Consider the following 20,572-nt stretch of genomic DNA (forward strand, 5'->3'; position numbering starts at 1 on the left):
GAACAGTTTTTTTATTTTGATTTTATTAATAAATTGTTTTCTTATAAATTTAAATACTACTATTCCAGGAATGAATCAACATATATTACATATATTACTTAAGCATAAATGTTTATTTATTAATTATTAAATAATAAAGTCTTTAAAACAATATAATATCAATTACCAGTTAGGTATTTAATTTAATATTATGTTTAATTATTTACATAGGAATTAAATATGTTTTAACACTTTTCCTTGATGTTATTTAACACTATAAATGTATTTAGGTTATAAGGTCCTCTTTTGAAAATGTATTCTCAGAAAATTACAAATTATTTCCATTAATTCATTAAAAATTCTGGTAAATAATTTTACTATATCGTTTTCCCAAGAAAAGTTTTCCGTATTTTAATTTCAAACATTTGAGATGAAAAGGCGATGAACCGTGATATATATAAAACTATAAATATTTTAATTTTATACAAAGAAGTTAACAAAAAAGATACTAACGTAAAATCTGCCATATAAAGATTATTGGATTTAATTGGTGGGAGCGCAAGTCAATGCTTTAGTTTAAACATATCTATTTATTCAGCGTTTCCACCAAAAATAAATTTTATTTGGCATTCATTCGATCTTCTGTAGATGTTTAAGCATCTACAGTAAAGTTGAGTAAAATTGACTGTTTTGTAATATACGCGTGTAAGCTGAATGATTAGAGAAATTATTTTCAACAAAATCTTCGTTAGACAAAATATTATTTTTGTTTTTTACATGTATTTAATAGGAAAAATCAGATAGATAAAGATAGATAATGTACCATGACAAAATTAATAACGTTTTCGTATAAAGATACAATTTTGATAAACAGGAAATTGTATTGAACAAAACTTTTTGAGTTGAAATTTTTTTAATGCGGACATGTTGCCTAAAAACTTTTTGGTCTATCAGTGTGGTCATTTTTTGCAGACCCAGTTTATTTTTTGCTTTTAGCGAGGTAAAAATTTTACCTGAAGGTAGTAGTTTGCTGTCTATCAGCACCGAACAAAAATTTTAAGTTCCTGAATGGTATAAATTAGTCATTCCCTTTCTTGACAAAATAATATTGTCGCATTATTATTTTGTACTCAGGAGATGCAAATATCAATACATTTTTTTGTTAATAATCATATTAGCTGTATAAACAATAATATTATGAATACAATAATATTAAAAAAATTTTTATTATTACAGTTAAAGTTAGCAAGGCCATCAATAAAAATATGCAACATTTCAGTTAATAAAATAAGTTAAATCATATTTTTATTAAATATTACCATTGAAAATAAAAACAAAAAATTTTTAACTATTTAATGTTTTTTATATTTCAGTCCTAAGTTGACGTTTCTTTGCCTGTAACTTAAACAGGAAAACAGAGCAGGCCTAAAGGCCCGCTTCCATTCCAACATTTAAGACCTTGACGCATCCGATTGACTCATTTTAAGATTTGGAAGTGTGTGATTCGAAAATACTATTATATCATTAATAGGCTTGTTGACTAAATTTTTTTTTATCACTTCAAGAATTTTCACTACACAGACGGAAAAGTTGGTTTTTGAAAATTAATGACGTCATTGTCTAATATCACCAGAGAGATACATACAAAAATTTTTTTGTTTTGCTAAATAGAGATGGGCAATAATCTTTGAATGCTTATAACTTCTTCGTTTTTCAATCAATTTAAATTCCACTTTCAAAATTTGTCATAGTATCAAGTCTAGTTTTACATTTTTATGCGTAAAATATGGCAAATTCTACATCAGGCAACTACCGCGTTGTTTTCTGTTCTTATTAATTGTTTTTCGACAAAACATGATACAAAGATGCAAGTAGCAATATTCGCTTTTTCAATTTTCTTTAAATGAATGGGCAACGTATCCGTTTATCATTTTTACACAAAATATGAAGTTAGTCCCTTCCAAATAAACGATTTAAACAATGAATTAAATGTAACTCGATAAAACTTTAAGACAGCTTTAGGCTAAGTTTAATAAGAGAATAGAGTTGTGTGAAAGAAGTTACGCGTAAATATTTGTAAACAAATGTAGGAAAACAATTTTCACCAAATAAAGAGTATCGTACCGCTTGAAAATACATCAGAAAATAGAAAAATCTTGATAGTTCTGAGAAAAAAGAGAAATTAAAACAGAGATTAGAAACTTCTCAAATATATTCTAAGAATTTTGTAAGAATAAAAAATTCAACATAAATTTGAAATATGTTGATGGCTCAGGGAAATAAAAGAAACTATAAATAGCTTTATTGAATTTTAAAAATAATTTTAAAGTTTATAAAAAACAAATTTTTATTAATATATTAATAAAAGCATAATGAATAGCCAAAAATAGCTCTATAATAATTGTAAAGGCGTGGAGTGTTCTAATCATACATCAAAGAAAAATAACTAGAAACCGCTTCAAGCATTAAGTAATTTTTTACGTTTCTTTGCATTCACCAAATAATCATTCATATAATTCACATTTATTTATTATAAACATTTTTCTATTTTAGGATTTTGCGAAAACGTAGATTTCAATCATAATTCAACCATTGCAAAAGTTGTTGTAAAATATCAAGTTAAAGCTTTAAAAACTTTTAGATAAACTTTTATCAAATTCTAATTTTAATAGAAGTATACTTCAAACAGAGAAAACTTTGTTTATAGTTTTAAAAACATCAAAATAATAGTAATTTAAAAAATTTAATTTGGTCAAAATGTTATCAAATTTTAATGGACAATAAAATATTAACTCAGGGAAATAAAAATCAAAAAAATAATATCTAAAAACAAACATAATTCATTATCAAAAAATAAATATCCAAAATTTCAAAATACCACATACAAGTTTAGAAAAAAAAATACATAAATTTAAACTTACCTTCAAATAATTATTCGAAACAACACACTCAAAAATAAATTTCAAAATGACCACGTGATGGACGCACGTGTTAATGTTTTTGGATACGTTGGTAATGATTCTAATAGATTTAATTTGTCGCCGACGGTCATCTTCTTTAATCGTTTAATAACACAAATATCTCTTAAATCAAATGTTATGGTGCCCCCGTTATTGTACCACCAACCCCAAAATAAAGCACACTTATCAGATCATGAAGAAATAAAAAAAAAGTTTCACGATATATCGAATACACAAGACCAAAACACACAAGTTATAAAAATAATCTATTAAGGAACCATTTTTTATCATTTATGATGAGTTGATTAATGATTAAGTGTACCGCGCGAGATGAGACGTGATATGCGGGCAGAGCACCTTTTATAAATTTAATAATCACTTATATTGAAGCTGAGATGTGTCCGACACTTTACTTTTTATATTCTAATTCGAGAGAGTATTTGTCAATCAATTTGTTAGTGACGTCAAACATCATATTTTTAATTAAAAATTTCGCTTTTATTTTTCCTTCCAAAATAAACTAAAATTCACCCCCTACAATTAATTTTGTTACGTCTTATTTTAATCCAATTTTCGTAGCACTTTCTTTAATTTGATTGTCGCAACTTTTTTTTTTTTTTTGAAAACCAGTATCACAAATTACCGTTATTTTTCACAAGCACTTGTAAGATTCACACTATGAAGAAGAGTATGGTATTTTTTTGGTACGATTTCTGAGCGTGTTTTTATTTTTCAAATATGCCGATTATAGTAGTAATGTATGTGATATGTATAGTATAAAAATTTTAACTCTGTTATAATCCGCGAACTCGCAGAACCTACGGTGGTGTTTCAGTTTAAACTGTAGTAATGTGTTTAGCTAGATTATAGTTTAGCATATTATAAGCCATGTATGTAATGATGTATTAAAATAATCAACTTCTTCAGAATGAATTTACTTTTGTTGTGTGTTCATATAATGTTATACCAGGCGGGGATTATTATTCATTTTAGTACATGTGTACTTTTTAAATAAATGTATTCTATTTGTTATTATGTCCAGTTTTGTATATATCAATGAATTTTCTAGAAAATTGTAGTAAAAACTTTTAGAACATTGCTTATATTTAGAAAAAAATCTAAAAAGCATTAGTTCCACTGAATATGATCCTAAAACTAATCTAGACTTAGACGACAGCCGGGTAAGAAAGGCCTCTTCAAAAGAACTTTAAGCAATTCTATTGCGAGCTAAATGAGTCCAATTTCTTTTGGTAAATTTTGGAAATCGTCACTTCATATTAATAGAGGATTTTCTTTTTTTAACCCACGTGTCGATATAACGTAATAACTATCACGACACGCGCGAAATTCTTAATTACGCCTTTAGCATAAAATAATTAATGAATTAAAAATATCAGATCAATTTGGTATTATAATAAAAAGGTAACAGAATACCAAAATGGAAAATTATTCGACAAATGGCAAACTACCCAAAACAAACTAACCAAAAATTAAAACTTTTTGGAACAAGAAATTTTGGGTTATTGGTAAAAGAAATCGACGCATTTTTATGAATTTTCAATTTATTAAATAAAAATTTTTCCCAAAGTTTCGAAAAAATTGCAATTTTATACAAAATTACAAACATTCTCGAAATAACAAATTTATGGATCAAATAAGAACATTTTTCGGGATTAATAAAAGAGGGCTATTATGTTTTTTTTTTCAGGAAGGGGATTTACTTTGTTCAATTTAAATATAGCCCATTTGAATCGCCTAATTTATCTTTTTTTTTTAAGTTTCTTCTGATTGTTCCTACTATTAGATATTGGTAACAATTTCCTTCTCACTGGCAATTTTTTTCTAATATTCTTCTAAATATTCTTGCGTGTAAGAATTGTGTGACAAACTCGAGTTGCATCACAAGTTTATATAGACCTCAAGAATCGCATTATATATCTTTTTTTATGATTTGTTAATGAAATTAGAATTCAATTTAGAAAAAAAGTGAATTAATTGAAAAGAATTTAATAATGTTATCGTATCATTCATATATTATTATTAATAGTAATTATATAATAACTGCAATGAAATAGAAAATTTTAATTTTATACTAAATTCCTAAGTTACAATAAAAAAATCACTAATTAATAATTAATTTTTTTTTATCTAAACGTAATTTCTTTGTCTTTGCATTCTACAAGGTCGTCAAACATTAATGCAAAAAAATTCATATATAAATTAATTTCTTATATTGCCCGTGGATAAAGCTAGAGACGCTCCCTTTAACATTTAAGTGCATTTTAAAATACTTAATTCATGATTTATGAAACAAAAGTTAAATAATTTACAAAAAAAAAGGAAATGGTGATTTGAAAATTTATAAAATTATGAAACAAAAGTTAAATCATTCTTTGCAAGAATTATTTAAAACATGTGGATATTCTGCAAAAAATACATAAAATTCAAAAATTTGCAGAAAAGTTCCATAATATTCTCAAATGTTCCAGATTGTTCGAGAATGATCTAGAATGTTTCAAAATTTTCCAAGAATGGCATGGAATATTTCAGAATATTAAAAAGTATTAGAAATATGACGGAAGCGCTGAAAAATAACTTAATTTTGTATTGTAAGCTTTTAGAAATTTAAGTGTTAAATATTTTTTAAAGACTTTTATATGACTACTAAGAAAAATATTTAAGAAAATATTTTTTCTAAAGTTAAGTGTCTTTCTAAAATACTTTGTAAATAAACAACTTCAGAAATTTCTAGATGAAATTATCAAATTGTATTATTCAAAATTAATTAAAATCATAATTATTTTGTTTGTAATTTTACAAACATAAAAAGCTGACTTATGTTATTTTGTTATTTATTATTTAATAAATTAAAAATTAGCCAAAATAATCTAAATAATGTATGTAAATAAATTTTATAATAACATTTCATGTCAAAATAATAATTGTGGTTTGAATTTATTTTTTACTTTTTGGCAATGATAATAAAAAAATATTTATAATAATAATTAAAACTAGAATAAACGAAAAATTAAATTTGAATGAAAATTTTAAAAAAATTGTTTTTTTTTTTTCTAAAAGAATGTATGTTCCAATTCGTGTACATCTAAATCATATTTAACAGTGAATTTTTTATCACAACTATCGCAAGGAATATTATTTTCTCCAGTATGGGTTATCTCGTCTTCCGACTATTTTCAACCCATGAAAATTATTCTTCAATTTTAAACTTTACAATAAAGGCTAACCATAAAGAGTTACCCCACATATCATGATATAAGATCGGTTTTTTAAATTAAAACTTGGAATTCCACTTCAAAAACGACAAATTTTCGATATTTGCTCGATTATTATTTGCTTAACTTTTTTATTTTAAAAACAGCTAAAAATATTCAAAAAACGTAAAAGGTACGTGTTTATACTTTTTAAATAAATTATTTGGTAGTTTCCAATTAAAGTACTTTTTTCTTTGATAGCATAGCAACTTGTGCAACTATCAAATAGTTCTTATGCATTTTCAATATTTTATCATATATCAGGTACAAAGACAATTTCATTTTGTATTTTCGAAATCATCAATTAAGATTTTTCAAGGTCTACTTTTCTCGGCTTTAGAATTATTGTGGATTCAAATATAAAAAATTCTTATCTGTATTGGGAAACAGAATAAAAACTGCGGAGATATATTTGAATTTCAAAATTACTCCGACCTTCGGAATTTGAAATATCTGGAGGTCACTAACATCAATTGTTAGAATACTTTCAAAAAACATTTCTAGTATTCTTCGATAATTTTCATTCCCGTTTACTTCGAAATGTAACAATTGATTGTTTTTCTTAAATGTTAGCGCCTTTTATATCAATACAAAACTGAAAGTTTTTGATAAATCGCAAATGAGTTAGTTATTTAACTTAAATTGAAAATAGATTCGAAAAAGGGCTCAGAACTTGATAAACATACTTAAGAGTCTTGACTTTTACTTAAGAGTCTTTATCGCCCTAAATATATATAAACGGCACTATATAAACAATAATATATAAACGGCACTAAGTTCCAATTTGGGTAGCAATAAAACAACCGTTATTTTTTGAAGTAACGCAAATGATAATTTCCTTTTAAAGAAACTCTAACAATTAATTTGAATGGTCTCTAAATGTGAATGGAATCATGATCCATTTTTCCAGCTAGAGACTGATATATTACGATACAAGTATTAGCAAAAATACACTACGAATGGAAAGTTTCGATCGGGTACGAGTTGGAAATCTCTCTGTTATTAACCGTTAAAACTAAAGACTTTTGGCATTTTTAAAATTCAAATTAAATTAATAGGCAAGGCAACCTTGAATGATTTCATGATTTAATTTCATAAAATAATTCCTGCTTTCTATTAAACTTGAGTGCAGTGTAAATGCAGACGAGTTTAAAAAAACTGTAAAAATGAAAACATTTGTCAATTTGATTATAATTTTATGCAAGTAACAAAGTAATTTACTTATAAATAAATAATAAACACGTAATATTTATTTATTCGATTGGAATGTACAACTAATAATAATATGATATTAATGTATAGTCATAACCGTCAACTGAATACATAACTGTTAAAAGTAGCAAACATATTATACAGCCTACACACTCATAGTACATTATCATTTACAGTTTAAGACAAATATAGAGTTCTGAAAACAAATTAACTATACTTGCGACTGACTTAGAAAGAAAAGGCGATTTAATTATAATAGAAACAATTTGCGCAATAAAGTTTTAATGGAATAACAAGTTTAAAAAAAAAATATTGATCTCGTTTTTTGAATGTTGTAAGTAACTGAGACTCGAATATCTAGTTCCTTTGTCTATTAGCAAGTATTTTTTAAGAAATTGTATAAAATCGATCCGAGAAATCACTTTTCGTATGATATTTTGGACGATATCTCAAAAAGTAAGTTCAATCATTAAATAATGTCAACTTAAATTAATTTTACTGTAATTTTTGGGTAAAATTATCACATGTACTAAGTTTTAAGACGCCGCTTAGCGGTACGATACCGCTTTAAAAAAAAAAAAATTTAATAAAACTCGGTATATAGGAAGCCAAAAAACCCCAAAGAACTTTTTGTTTGAGAATTTAATAAAACTCGATGTACAGGGTATCTTTTTAACTTGACCATTTGAAAAAAATAAAAATGAAATAATAAGTCAGATACAAAAAATTGTTTCAAGTATAAGTTTGATCTTTTTTAGGTGGGTAGGTTCTAAGTTAAGTGGCGATCGGTCAATTTATAGGAGAAGAAAGATCCGTGCAAAAAATAACAGATATTTTCATTGACTTCTTATGCGAGAACTGTGTTTTTTTACGATAATTAGTAAAATGTGAAGAAGTATATTTTATTTGAACGCGGAACCATTGAGAATTTTTTCAATTTCTACATTTCAATTCATACATTTTTTGCAAATGTCCAGTTAAAAAGACTATTTTTTGTGTAGTTGTTTTGATCGAATTTGGAAAATTTTTTGGCATTAACTGGAAAACTACTGATGTAGTCGTCAAGTGAACAGGATTTTGATTTCTTTAGGTTTTTTAGAGTGGTAATCTGAAAAAATAGACCGAAAATTTTATAAACCCAGAGTATTGTTGTAATTCGAGTTGGTTGGGTTGAGTTTGTCGACTATAGAGGAGTTGGTTGGATTCTGAATTTTTTAGCCGTTGCGTTCAAAAGTAGAACAACAGAAATTTTTTTCGGGTCTTTTTTTTTTCATAAATCCTTCTAGACAAATTGAGATCCAAAAATTATGGAAATCTAGTTCATTTATGTGTTTTTTGGGTCTTCTTTACTCTACATACTGTAGAAACAAACACAATTTTATTTTCTTAATATCCTTTTACGCACAGCTAAAATTCCGAAATCAAGCATTAGTAAAATCGAAAGAATGATTACAAACTTGCTTACGATTTAGATAAAAATTATTTTCCAAGTTAATTAAAACTAAAAACACATACAAATCCATTTTACTGTTGTATATTGTGATTTTTAATAGTTTATAGATTTCAATAACACTTCCCCGATCAATCATTTTCTCAACTTTCCGAGTTTGTAGGCTATCATGTGGATGTTATAGTTGACGTGAACTGTATATACTAAAAAATCATATTGTATATAATTTTGTTAAAAAGTCATCAAAAAGTACAAGAAGAATTCACAATATAGTTGAGTTAACTGAGCTAAGTATTTGTAAAGTAAAACAACCTACATATTAATAATATTCCAACAATTAGGTATACTTAAATAGAAGGAATTATTATTATCTATACACATTATTATTTACTTTATTTGTACATTCCTAAAGCTACTCTTTATACTTCATTTAATTATTAACAAATTTAAGAATATCATTAAGAAATCTATTTATTATCATATTTTATATTTTAATTTTCCTGAACATCCTCCAATCGATATTCTTTCAAATCTAAAACAACAATTTGATTTCACAGACTTAAGTGTTGTAAACACTCAATGTAAAGCGATACGACAAAACCAATATGAATTTGATTTTTGAAAAGTTGTTTGTTTTTAATACAATTAAAAATTAACAAAATTTAAAAAACCCCAATATTTTTTGGGTACATAACCCTAAACTTGCATTTGAAACATATTTAAGGACACTCTCCATTAAATTAACTTTTTTCTTAGAGCCTTCTCCAAATTGAACCTATTTTGAAAATCAACGCAAATTTTTTAGTTGTTTCGAGTACGGAACCCTAACATCGCACTTGAAATATAGCTAAAAACACTTTCCATTAAATTACCTTTCAAACAAAACAAGAAAAATCAAAATCGGTTCATCCGTTTAGCCACAGACAGACAAACAGACACACACACACACACACACACATCTAGCGGTCAATCTTATAACACCCCTTTTTTGGTTCGGGGATTAAAAACTATAAAGGGCCTTGAATCACTGTATATGGAAAATGACTTTCGGTCAAATGTCGCCAGAATTTGGGAAAATATTCTTCTTGCCATTCTGCACAAGTGTCTGAATGGGTAAAATCTCAATAACGAGCGGTTTTCGAGATATTCCATGTCAATATTCCCGATTATCATTGAATTTCAAGCGGTGCTTTATCATATGTAATCGCATATAATTTACGCCTGAAACGATGATAGGAATGAATTGGTTTCAGCCAAAATTACACATGAGGTTACCTAACATTCTCAGAGATTGGTCAGAATGACCAGAAGAATATTTCCACAAATTCTGGTGAAGTTGAAGTTTTATTAAGTCTCTACCATTTCAAAAATAAATGTTTTTATGGCAGTACGAACTTTTCATCTATATTTTTTGAGTAATTAATAATTTTAGGTTTTTCATGAATTTTCAAGTTTTTTTTCGTCGTCTATTAGAAAATCTGGTTCATTATGCGATTAACCGATAAGTTCCTGAGATATCATAAATCATGAAGATTTTGGTCGAGATCAAAGGACCCGATTTTGTATTTTTTGGGCCAAAAATTCCATTATTTTAGACAATGATTTGTATTGGGATGTGGAGCACAGTGGAACACTAGGCACAATGGAACAGCCGTAATAATTGAACCGAATTCCAAGAAAATTATTAAGTCTGGTTACCTTAATAATTCTGCCTAATTTATTCGGAAATTTTCTTGGAATAAGGTACAAATATTACGGTTATCCCATTGCGCCCCATGTTCCACCGTGTCCCTACTCCTTATATTCAAATCTTAGAAACTATTCGTTCAACTTGTTAAAATTCGAACAAGATTGTTAAATTATAGTCGGACCTAAACACAGAGTATGAATCCTGAGGAAAATTAACAACTAAATGTTGCAGCAAACCATTAGCAGATGAAGCGATTATTGTATTTTTCAACGGGTATTTCTCCAGTTTATACATATATTTATTTAAGAACACGTGGATTATAAATTTATAAATTTTATCCTTTTATTTATAGAAACAAATCACATTTTTATACTTTTCTTCATATGAAAATTATTTAATTGGCCATAATTGGCGTCGTTATTTTAAAATATGCGTTAAAAAAACGAGTCTGAGACTGCAGTCTGGCAGACAATGATTGTTTTAGGTGCATGGTATTTTTATTTTAAATCAGAAATGGTATATACATTTTTCAAAAAAATATTTTTTTTTTCAAACTTCAGAAACCAGTTTTTTAATTTATATATTTAAAGAAATTTTCATATTTTCATATAATATGAAATATAAAAATAATTGATAAATAATGATTAAATATATGGATATGATGATAGACTTAAATTTCCCTGGTATTTCCATGATAATTCTCGGGCGAAACATATTCCCTGATAAGTTTTCCAGATTTATGGTCTTGCTCCAAATATGAAAAATCACTCCTATGTTTTAATATTGATAATCAATTCACAATTTTTTTTTTTTTTTTGGAAATGAAAAAAAGCTCAAAAAGTAACCAGTTTCAAGAAGCCTTTTGAAAAATTGGCAAGACATTGGATAAAATAGACCAATTAGGGATATTTGGATAAAAAATGGCCGAAAATGTGAAATCATCTCATATCGAATATTAAAATCAGTAATGGTCGGGTGATTTTAATTAACTATTTTGGTCATAAAATTGTTTTGAAATTGATGGCGTCATAGAAATGTAAAAATTAGTTTTTTTCTTGGTAGAACTAGACATTTTTTGCATACCATAATCAATTTTTATCCGATTTAATGAAAGAAGAGTTTTTTTGCCAAGACTGTTTCTCGATAAATGAGTTAGCTATTATTTTTAGTTTGTGGAAGTGTTGCCATGATGCTATCATCAATCAACCATCATCTTCGATAACCAGCTGTTTTTTTTTTCTTCTGCTCAAGTAAATTAGTTTTACCGAAGATCAAATAGCAGTTTTTTATCAAATTATAATTTTTGCACCATAGAAAAAAATATCAGAAATTGAAAATTATTATTATTAATTTATGTCAAATAATTATTTTTTTCTAACTTTTGACAGTTCAAACAGTAACTTTTTTATGTTTGAAATCTTATAATTAGATCAGGGCTAAATGAAAAAAAAAATGAAGAGAACCTGGAGAAAGTTCTGGAAGTGGGGTGGTGGAGAGTTTAATTGTCGTTTTGACGGATTTTTACGATTTCCGGCTAAACTGCACCTGCTATTGGAAAATGTTAAACATAATAGTACTAGATAATCAAAATATCTACAACTTTTATTTACCAACTTCCAGCATAATCTCAAATTAATGAAGAAAATACAAAAATTTGGTTTTTTTGTTTTTCCGATTTCAATGAATCACTGAATATACAACTTTCTATGTGCTTTACAAGCAGTTTTTGAAGCGAAATATCTATTTTTGTATTTTTTACGAGTTGGAAATCTCATTTTTTTCTTTAAAATTCTAAAATATCGATGAATAAAAAAGTTTTTTGTGTTTTTCTGCATAAAGAGAGTTATGCTGGAAGTTGGTAAATATAAAAGTTGTAGATATTTTGATTATCAAGAACTTTTATGTTTGATATTTTCCAATAGCAGGTATAGTTTAGCCGGAAATCGTAAAAATCCGTCAAAACGACAGTTAACTTCTCCCCCGCCGTTCTTCCGGGACTCTCTCCAGGTTCCCTTCATTTTTTTTTCATTTACTTATAAATTATGCTAAATTTTCCCACCAACCATATACTGCTAAGAATTTTTTTGCTCTCAAATAGGTTTGGCCCTGAACTAAATATTCTATGTCTATAAAGTAACCTGTAAAAGATTCCAATTAAAATCGATAAATAGATTATTCCTTAGCAGGCTTGTGGAATACCACGTAAGTGTCTAAATACTACTGAAGTGTATTAATGTTGCGAACATCAAGTTGCTTATCGACGATGTTTGTTCTTATTAAAAACGTTAGATAGAGTATCTCCTAGCTGGATAAATAAAAATTTCGCACATCCTGTATCCTCATTCGAAACACACAGTACATAATAAATCACGATTTTTTTGTTAAATAAAAGTATTGAAAATCGATCAACAAAAGAGGATAATGAATGATGATTTATACATGATTATTTAAAATCACTGATACCTATATGTCCTATGTGAAATAATCATTTAACAGAGATAATTGATCTTGAATACATATTATTGGAGCTTGGATAACAAAAACGATGGGAGACTGAGTTTATAGATGAATGAATTTTCATAATGATCAAGGTTATTAATATATAACTAATAAATTTTTTTTATCAACTATAAGTAATTCCGGATATCTATTATTTATTTTTCCCATTTTATTTCATATTATTCTATTTAGTTAAAAATTGTTATTGTTTTTCACTTGTTCACATGGTTAATTTCAGTGTGAGCTGTGACTAACGCTAAAATAAGTGTTCAGACGTCATGAAAATTTATTTTATGAATGGAAAATGAATTACAGTGCAACTTCTAGAATATTCCAAAAATAAATTGGATGATGTTAAGCTAGGAAGGAATATCTTTAAAAAATTTGATGAGATTATTTCCATTTTTTTCATGAAAATTTATTTTATGAATGGAAAATGAATTACAGTGCAACTTCTAGAATATTCCAAAAATAAATTGGATGATGTTAAGCTAGGAAGGAATATCTTTAAAAAATTTGATGAGATTATTTCCATTTTTTCAAAGGAGTACCGTTAAAAAAAATACTTTTCTACTCTAATTTTTATAACTTTAGATTTAGATAAAAATCATCTTCTAGAATAATTTTGACCCAGGCACAGATCCAAATTAAGCCTGCCTAGGGGCCCTTGATGGTGCAACAGACCCTTTTTAATAGTACTCGAGAATCCACCGTCGCCCACTTTCACAAAAACTTGTCTAGACCGTTTATCTTTTTTTTTTGTAGTCAACGAGTCTAACCACTATTTTTTAATCTTTTAACCTTTGTTAATTCACTGCCTGTCCTTTTAATCAGCGATCGATTATTTAAGTTTAATTTAAAATAATAATAAATTGCAAAAAATTGATAAATTTTTCCATTTTTTATTTGCATATAAATCAGTATCTAGAGTATTTTCGACCCAGAATCTACAAAAATTGGGTACATCTGATAAATAAATGAGTAGATTCTGAGATATAGGTAAAATAGTATATGAAGGGTATTATTCTGCAGCAATTTCATCAATCGATACCTCACAATCTCTTCGTTCAAACTCAAAGCCAACCAAATCATGTTTATGGATTATTTAAGGTAAATAGGAGCCAAAAAGAGAAAACTCGGCTTATTTGACAATTAGTTGAGTTTGTTTCGAGATAGCTCCGAAATAAAAATTTTTCGTACAATATTTTATGCGATATCTTGGAACTTACTTACCAAATCGTTAAAAGATCCCAATTTTTGAATTTTTTTGTGGTCAAAATATCTCTGATTTGGGTAAAAAAAAACATATTCTAGAGCAGTTTTTACCCAGGAAAAATAAAAATCGGATTCAATTAAGGTTTGAACGAGTAGTTTCTGAGATATCGACTAAACCATGTTCGATACCCTTCTCCATCAAGGGAATTGTTTCTGAGATACCTATCAATTGAAATCCCATACAAAAAGCGATTTTGTAGACTTACTACTTCATCGTCATTCTTCTACTATATCCGTTTTCATAAAACGCCTAAGACTAATTATACACATAGCTGAATATAAATACATGTTTCAAACCTTTGATATTACAAAGAAGATAAAATTATTTTCTCCAGATATTTCTACCAGAGTGAGAGAAAACGTGATATCTTAGATAGAGAAAAAATATAGTTCTCTAGATAGTAGTTGTATTAGTGCAGTAAATTTGTAAACAATACAACGAATACTTTTATGTATTGCTCAACTTTACACACAGTATAGCAAGCAGGACATGGTCACAGCACATAGGTAAATTGAACAACGTTGCCACTTGTACAATTCACTTCTGGATTACACTAAATATTCGTCAATTACATCCTATTTAGGCTCAAAGCTACTTTCTGTAGCAAAAAATCCCCCACAATTTTTTTTTCACAACTGTATGTCGTTGAAAATTACTTCTTTCCAAAGTTTTGTGGAAAATTTCTCACAAAATATATATTTTTTTTAAATTGTGTAATTTTTTTATAAACACAATTCGTGTCAAATACCACCTCTTCATAATGATCTATAAGTGCATACTTTTTAAAATAGAATTACATGCCCACATTTGTATGACCACATATTTATTACCTATTCAGAGAGAAAGTTGCTGACAATCAAATTATTTATATCTTCAATTAATGAGAAAAACATCTTAGGTACATTTTATGACATTATTAACATACCATTATTGTATAAAGCCATACACCATACAAACAAAATTTCCCAATAATTGGCTAATCAATAATTAAAATATATTATTATCTATTAATTATATATTTGTTCTATCAACAATAATTTAAGCCTTGTTTACATTGATCATGTTCAGAGTGATTAATTGGTGACCATAAAATAATTAAATTGCAGCAGAGGATACTTTAAAGAGCAAAAAGGCAGTTGAGATGTTGATATTCCACAAAAGACTTACTTCCTTAATACTATCTCAATTCGCATACAAATTTTCAAATCTATCACTCAAATTCGAGAGGTTTTGAAGGTGTGTAAAGATATTTCTACATAAAAAAGAGGAAAGTGAGTCTGAGAAATTGACACATCTCCAAAACTCACTTTATTGATTTCGTTGACTAACTCAATCTACATACAATTTTTCAGTCCTTTAAATAAATTCGGAAGTGCTGTAGAGATGCGCAAAGCGGTTTCTCTTGCATGGGATAGTAGAAGCGTCAAAAGTTTCCAAAATCATTCTTGCGTAATTAATGAATGGTCCAATCCCCCTCACTACACTTATGTAAGAGTACAAAAGATTTCTCAACCCCCTTCCGCCTTCCCTCTTCTTACGCAAGATTCTGTCTCGCTTTAATTGAAATAAGATTAATACGCGGGAAGAATGTATAAAAATACACACATATAAGATTTTAAAACTTTAATACAAATTTGTAAAATAAGGTATAAATTGAAGTGTATATTATAGAATAAAGAAAACTATTCGGTACGCGAACTGCAACTAGATTTCTAATATTAAATTTCGATTTACAAAATATTACGTAATAATAGGTTTTACCCTCTCCCGTCCAAGATAAGGGCATGATGAGATTTTTTAACTACCCCCTACTCCTCCGCGGTTACGACATCTGCGGTTACGACTACCGTTATCAATTTTGATTCATTTATTTTTTTCGATTTATTTTCCTAATGTAAACAAAGCTTAAAATATTTAATACCAATTATTATTGGTAATAAAATCAGCACATTAATTTTTAATTATATTTTCAATAAAAAAATTTTAATTATATACCTTTGTTTGAAAATAAATAAGTAAATATAACAATTTAATAGACACTTACCTGTTCACGTGGCTGCAAATCTTTAAAATAATTTATATCTTGTCCATTGATTGTTATCTTTCCCGTTCCTGGTGAATACATTGTAACATGACCTCGAGCTGTTTTTCTCAAGCATTCTACCGAAACAAAACAAAAAAGAAACATCTTAATACATTTTGAATAAAATGAGGAAAAATAATAATTTATATATTTTAATTTATTTGTGGGAATAATAAACTTTAGAAATCCGAAAATCACAGGAATCTACTTGGTTGAAACCCATTTTGTATCAAACGCAATTAGTATATTTAACAAGCGGACGTTACGTTATCGATTAAATATTTTATTTTTATAAAAAAATTTAGGAATTTTTGCTGTGGGAGTGGTTTTTTATGGTGATCAAAAATGCACAATTTTTAAAAAATACCATTAAAAAGCAAATTTAAAGAAAATGTTGCCTTGTTTTTGGTGAATTTATACGGAAATACATACATATTTACTTTATTTGACGGCTGGATTGATAGTCTTCAAAATATTGTGAGAAATCTCTGCAAGGTGTCGTTCTCAAACAATATTTCAGGTAACATCTCTAAAACTACTCGTCCAAGGGAACCAATTTGTATTTTTTGGTTTAAATTATCGTATAAATTAAACATTATTATTGATTCAAAAAATTAAACAATCGTATTCATTTGTTGAATATATTAATAATTTCCGATATATCGGCTGAAATCGTATACGAGACCGATAACTTTGAACGATTTCAGACAATAACTCGAAACTATTTATCCAGCATCAAATGATCTAAATTATTGTATTTTTTTAGTAAAATGCCGCAAAATGAACAAAATTTTTGAAATATTACCATAAGTTGTAACAAAAGCTCGTCCATTTTCATCATATTGTAATTTTGGAACGGCATATTTGGAAGTTTGGGCCATCAAAGTTCTTCGATAATTTTGAATAAAATCGTTAATACGGTAAGCATATGGATGTGATGCTAGTCGATCAAAAGCCATAACAAATTGCTCATAATCGCGATCATCAACAGGTTCTAAAAGTATTTTACTCAATTCATCTTTTGATACCCAAGTTGAACCAGCAAGTTGCCTAGAAAATAATTAATTACCGAAATTAGTGGAAAAATTACATTGTAACAATTTAATTAAGATTAGAACTTACACAGATCTCGTAGAATCTGGCCGGGTTCCCTTTCTATTTGCAGCATCTTCAAATTTATTTAAATCTTGAATATTATTCACGATATCCTGATGCAGTATAATTTAAAATTAGTGCAAAACTTAGTTTTTTCACATTTTTATACTTACGTGTAGTAGTTGATAATAATTCGGTTTTCCGGTAAAAAATAAGAAATGATACGGTCGCCCAATTTCATCGAATTCAGCTGCTTTTCTTTGTGGGAATATCTCTTCGGGATGTTTCATGCAGGGTCGAGCTTTTGGATCATAAATTCCAGATGGAAATAGATATTCAATTGCATTCTAAAAATAAAATTGCGTTATTTAATCTGACAAAATAATACAATGGGAAAATCTGAAAGCCATAAATCGATAAATGTTTAGAAGTTAAACCGGTTCAAGTTTTCACGAACATAAATTGTTAAATAATGAGATCAATGACTGAAATTTCAATTCCTAAAAACTTATCTATATAAAATTTTTGTGGTTATATTTAACAGATTACTTCATTTCGAAAAAATAAATCATATTAAAATTTATTATCCCGAATAACGTTATCTTGTGAACGTAAGCAATTCATTGTCGATTCTTACATCAATATCATCTTGAGTAAATGTTTCTGGATCTTCACCCATCATGTTAGCCAAATGACGTTTACCAATTTGATATTCGGTATTTTGTTGTTGCATAAATTCATCATGTTCTTTGGCACGTTCCAAATATGCTTTCATTGCTTTACTGGTTTTTTTCTGTGGTACACTTGTAGAAACTACCGCGGTTTTATCAGTGTCTGACGAAACAGTTCCATATTTGGCTCCATTAACGTTGAAATTCATCTAAACAAATATTATAAATTAATTTCCTTCAGTTTGCGAAAAGATTTTGCGTGACAGTATCGACCACCACAAATTAAAATACTCACAAATTGATTACAAACTGATGAAATCATGTCACTCGAACATGCTAAGGGTTTCAACCCAGTTTTGTACAGTGAAAAAAGTCTTAACGAAGTTAACATCTTGTTCTTTTAAACTTATTTTAAAATTTTAAGTAACAAAATTTATTAAAAAAAAAAACCTTAATTTGTATTTGAATTAAGCGCTCATTTCAACAATCAAATCCTGTAGTATTTCATGACATAACCTAAAAAGTATTAAATTTTAGTAATTTAATAAATAAAAGAAACAAAAACTTAGAACTTAAGTTCTAAATAAATAAATTGCAGTAAATAATTTTACATTTTCCTTAGTTTAATTATAATAAATTCAAAAAAAGAGCTTATATTACCTATAAAAAAATAAACTTCTTGCCCTCATATGAATTTTTCACGATCACTGATCTAAATAATTCATGGATTGCGAAATGAATAACTTCTGAACTTTTCAAGTTTATATTTTTATTGGCCTCTCATTGGTTTTATATGAAATTCCTAGTTTTGTTATGGGGTAGTATGTAGTTTTAAATTGAGTTAATTATTTGAAGTCAATTTTTTTTAGTTAATTAAATAAACTTTATTTACCCTAGTTTTCCTAGTTTTGGTATGGGGTAGTGTGTAGTTTTAAATTGAGTTAATTATTTGAAGTCAATTTTTTTTTAGTTAGTGAAATAAACTTTATTTACCAAAAAATTGCAAGGTGTTTCCAAAAAGGGGAAGTATTCAGTTGCTGTTTGCAAAGAACTTAAGTTTCGTGAATATTCAATGATAATAGTTTATAATAGAATGTCTAGAAACCATCTAGAAACTATATTGAAATTTTGTGATTTAATTTTTCTTTATATTATATGCTCATCGCTCACAATCACAAGTAACGATCCAGTAATATTTACATCAGTGAATAGATTCTGATATCAAGAGGTAAATACCAGTTAATTTTAAATTTGTATTACAAAAATATTAAAATAAAATTAATTATATATAAAAATGCCTTCATACGAGTTAATGGTACTCTTGCGAATCATGCCCAAAGTAAGTTTCTTTTCAAACGATGTATTTACAAAAGTTCAATAAATTTTTGTAAACATAACCTAATATTAATATTTTAAAAATTGTAACATTTTAGGGTGAAATTGTATCAACTTTACGAAGAACAGCAGATGCAATTTTTGAAAAAGGTGGTTTTATACGAAAATTAGAAAATTTGGGTACAAATCCCATACCATATAAAACGAGTTCACATGGACTTGTACATACTAAAGCAAGGTAAATTATAAGCATTTTACAAACTTTTTACTTTAACTTCACAAGCTCGTATTTGTGTTTTAGTTATTTCTTATTTGAATTTGATTCACCACCGAGTACGATAGCCGATTTATATGAGTTTTATGGTCGAGACATTGACATCATTAGACGTAGAATTTATAAATTACCAGAACCTATGGAAGAACAAATTGAAGAATGTACGCTACATGATGAAATACAACCACCAGCATATAGGAAGTCTGTCCAAGAAATGGTTGCTCTTGGGCAAAAACAAGCAAATAAAAATAAATTTAAATATAATTCAGGATTAGATTATTATCCGTTTCAAAAATAATTTTCTATTTATTGTTATTAGTCGAATAGTAATTTTTTGTAAATAATAAGGTTTGATTTTTAAGTAAATTACGTACATAAATGATATTGGATACGTTGGAATTTTTTATTTCACTTCATTATATTGTTTTTTGGTTTTATTTTTTTCGAGTATCAAGGCATTTTTTTCAATGTCTCACATTCTTTCATATTCATTTTATCGTTTCTTATAAATTTATTCATTTGATGTTAAACTATTTATTTATAATTGATAGTAAAGAATTAAGCTTCGTTACACTGCCGAGTAAATTTAAAATAGTCGAAAAATTTTTAACAAATTTTCTACTTTTTTTTACATAGCAACTTTCATATCATTCATGTAATAACGATTGCATATCATATTGTAATATATCTATAATAGAAGTAAATAATCGTTATTTTAACATTTTGTATTCAGGAGAAGAAAATAATTCCAAATTTTACTCTGCTTTTCTCAGAGT

The 20,572-nt window shown here is 27.3% G+C and overlaps 2 protein-coding genes across 2 annotated transcripts in view; one reads left to right on the forward strand and one right to left on the reverse strand.

Annotated features, from left to right (window-relative positions):
* The window catches only part of LOC123294635 (28S ribosomal protein S9, mitochondrial), a 49,886-nt gene extending 31,017 nt beyond the window's left edge, over nucleotides 1-18,869 (reverse strand). The window contains exons 1-7 of the mRNA XM_044875731.1: nucleotides 18,848-18,869; nucleotides 18,483-18,703; nucleotides 18,154-18,396; nucleotides 17,690-17,863; nucleotides 17,544-17,629; nucleotides 17,227-17,471; nucleotides 16,383-16,498 (exon numbers count right to left, since the gene is read on the reverse strand). Coding sequence (XP_044731666.1) covers nucleotides 16,383-16,498; nucleotides 17,227-17,471; nucleotides 17,544-17,629; nucleotides 17,690-17,863; nucleotides 18,154-18,396; nucleotides 18,483-18,578 — 960 coding nt within the window. The 5' untranslated portion in view covers nucleotides 18,579-18,703; nucleotides 18,848-18,869. The remainder of the gene's footprint in view (nucleotides 1-16,382; nucleotides 16,499-17,226; nucleotides 17,472-17,543; nucleotides 17,630-17,689; nucleotides 17,864-18,153; nucleotides 18,397-18,482; nucleotides 18,704-18,847) is intronic.
* A 538-nt stretch (nucleotides 18,870-19,407) lies between these two features.
* Nucleotides 19,408-20,187, forward strand: LOC123295807 (probable 28S ribosomal protein S6, mitochondrial). Its single transcript, XM_044877267.1, has 3 exons — nucleotides 19,408-19,526; nucleotides 19,621-19,760; nucleotides 19,824-20,187. Exons 1-3 carry the CDS (start codon nucleotides 19,482-19,484, stop codon nucleotides 20,092-20,094), a joined length of 456 nt encoding a protein of 151 aa, XP_044733202.1. The 5' UTR covers nucleotides 19,408-19,481; the 3' UTR covers nucleotides 20,095-20,187.
* The last annotated feature ends 385 nt before the right edge of the window (nucleotides 20,188-20,572 follow it).

This window comes from Chrysoperla carnea, chromosome 3 (assembly GCF_905475395.1).
Source record: "Chrysoperla carnea chromosome 3, inChrCarn1.1, whole genome shotgun sequence".
NCBI lineage: Eukaryota > Metazoa > Arthropoda > Insecta > Neuroptera > Chrysopidae > Chrysoperla > Chrysoperla carnea.

Bases quoted from the DNA above. Each gene is read 5' to 3' on its own strand.
- LOC123295807 (XM_044877267.1), top strand. From the start codon at position 19,482: ATGCCTTCATACGAGTTAATGGTACTCTTGCGAATCATGCCCAAA. The intron at 19,527-19,620 runs GTAAGTTTCTTT...GTAACATTTTAG, and splicing joins TCTTGCGAATCATGCCCAAA to GGTGAAATTGTATCAACTTT. The intron at 19,761-19,823 runs GTAAATTATAAG...TTTGTGTTTTAG, and splicing joins CTTGTACATACTAAAGCAAG to TTATTTCTTATTTGAATTTG.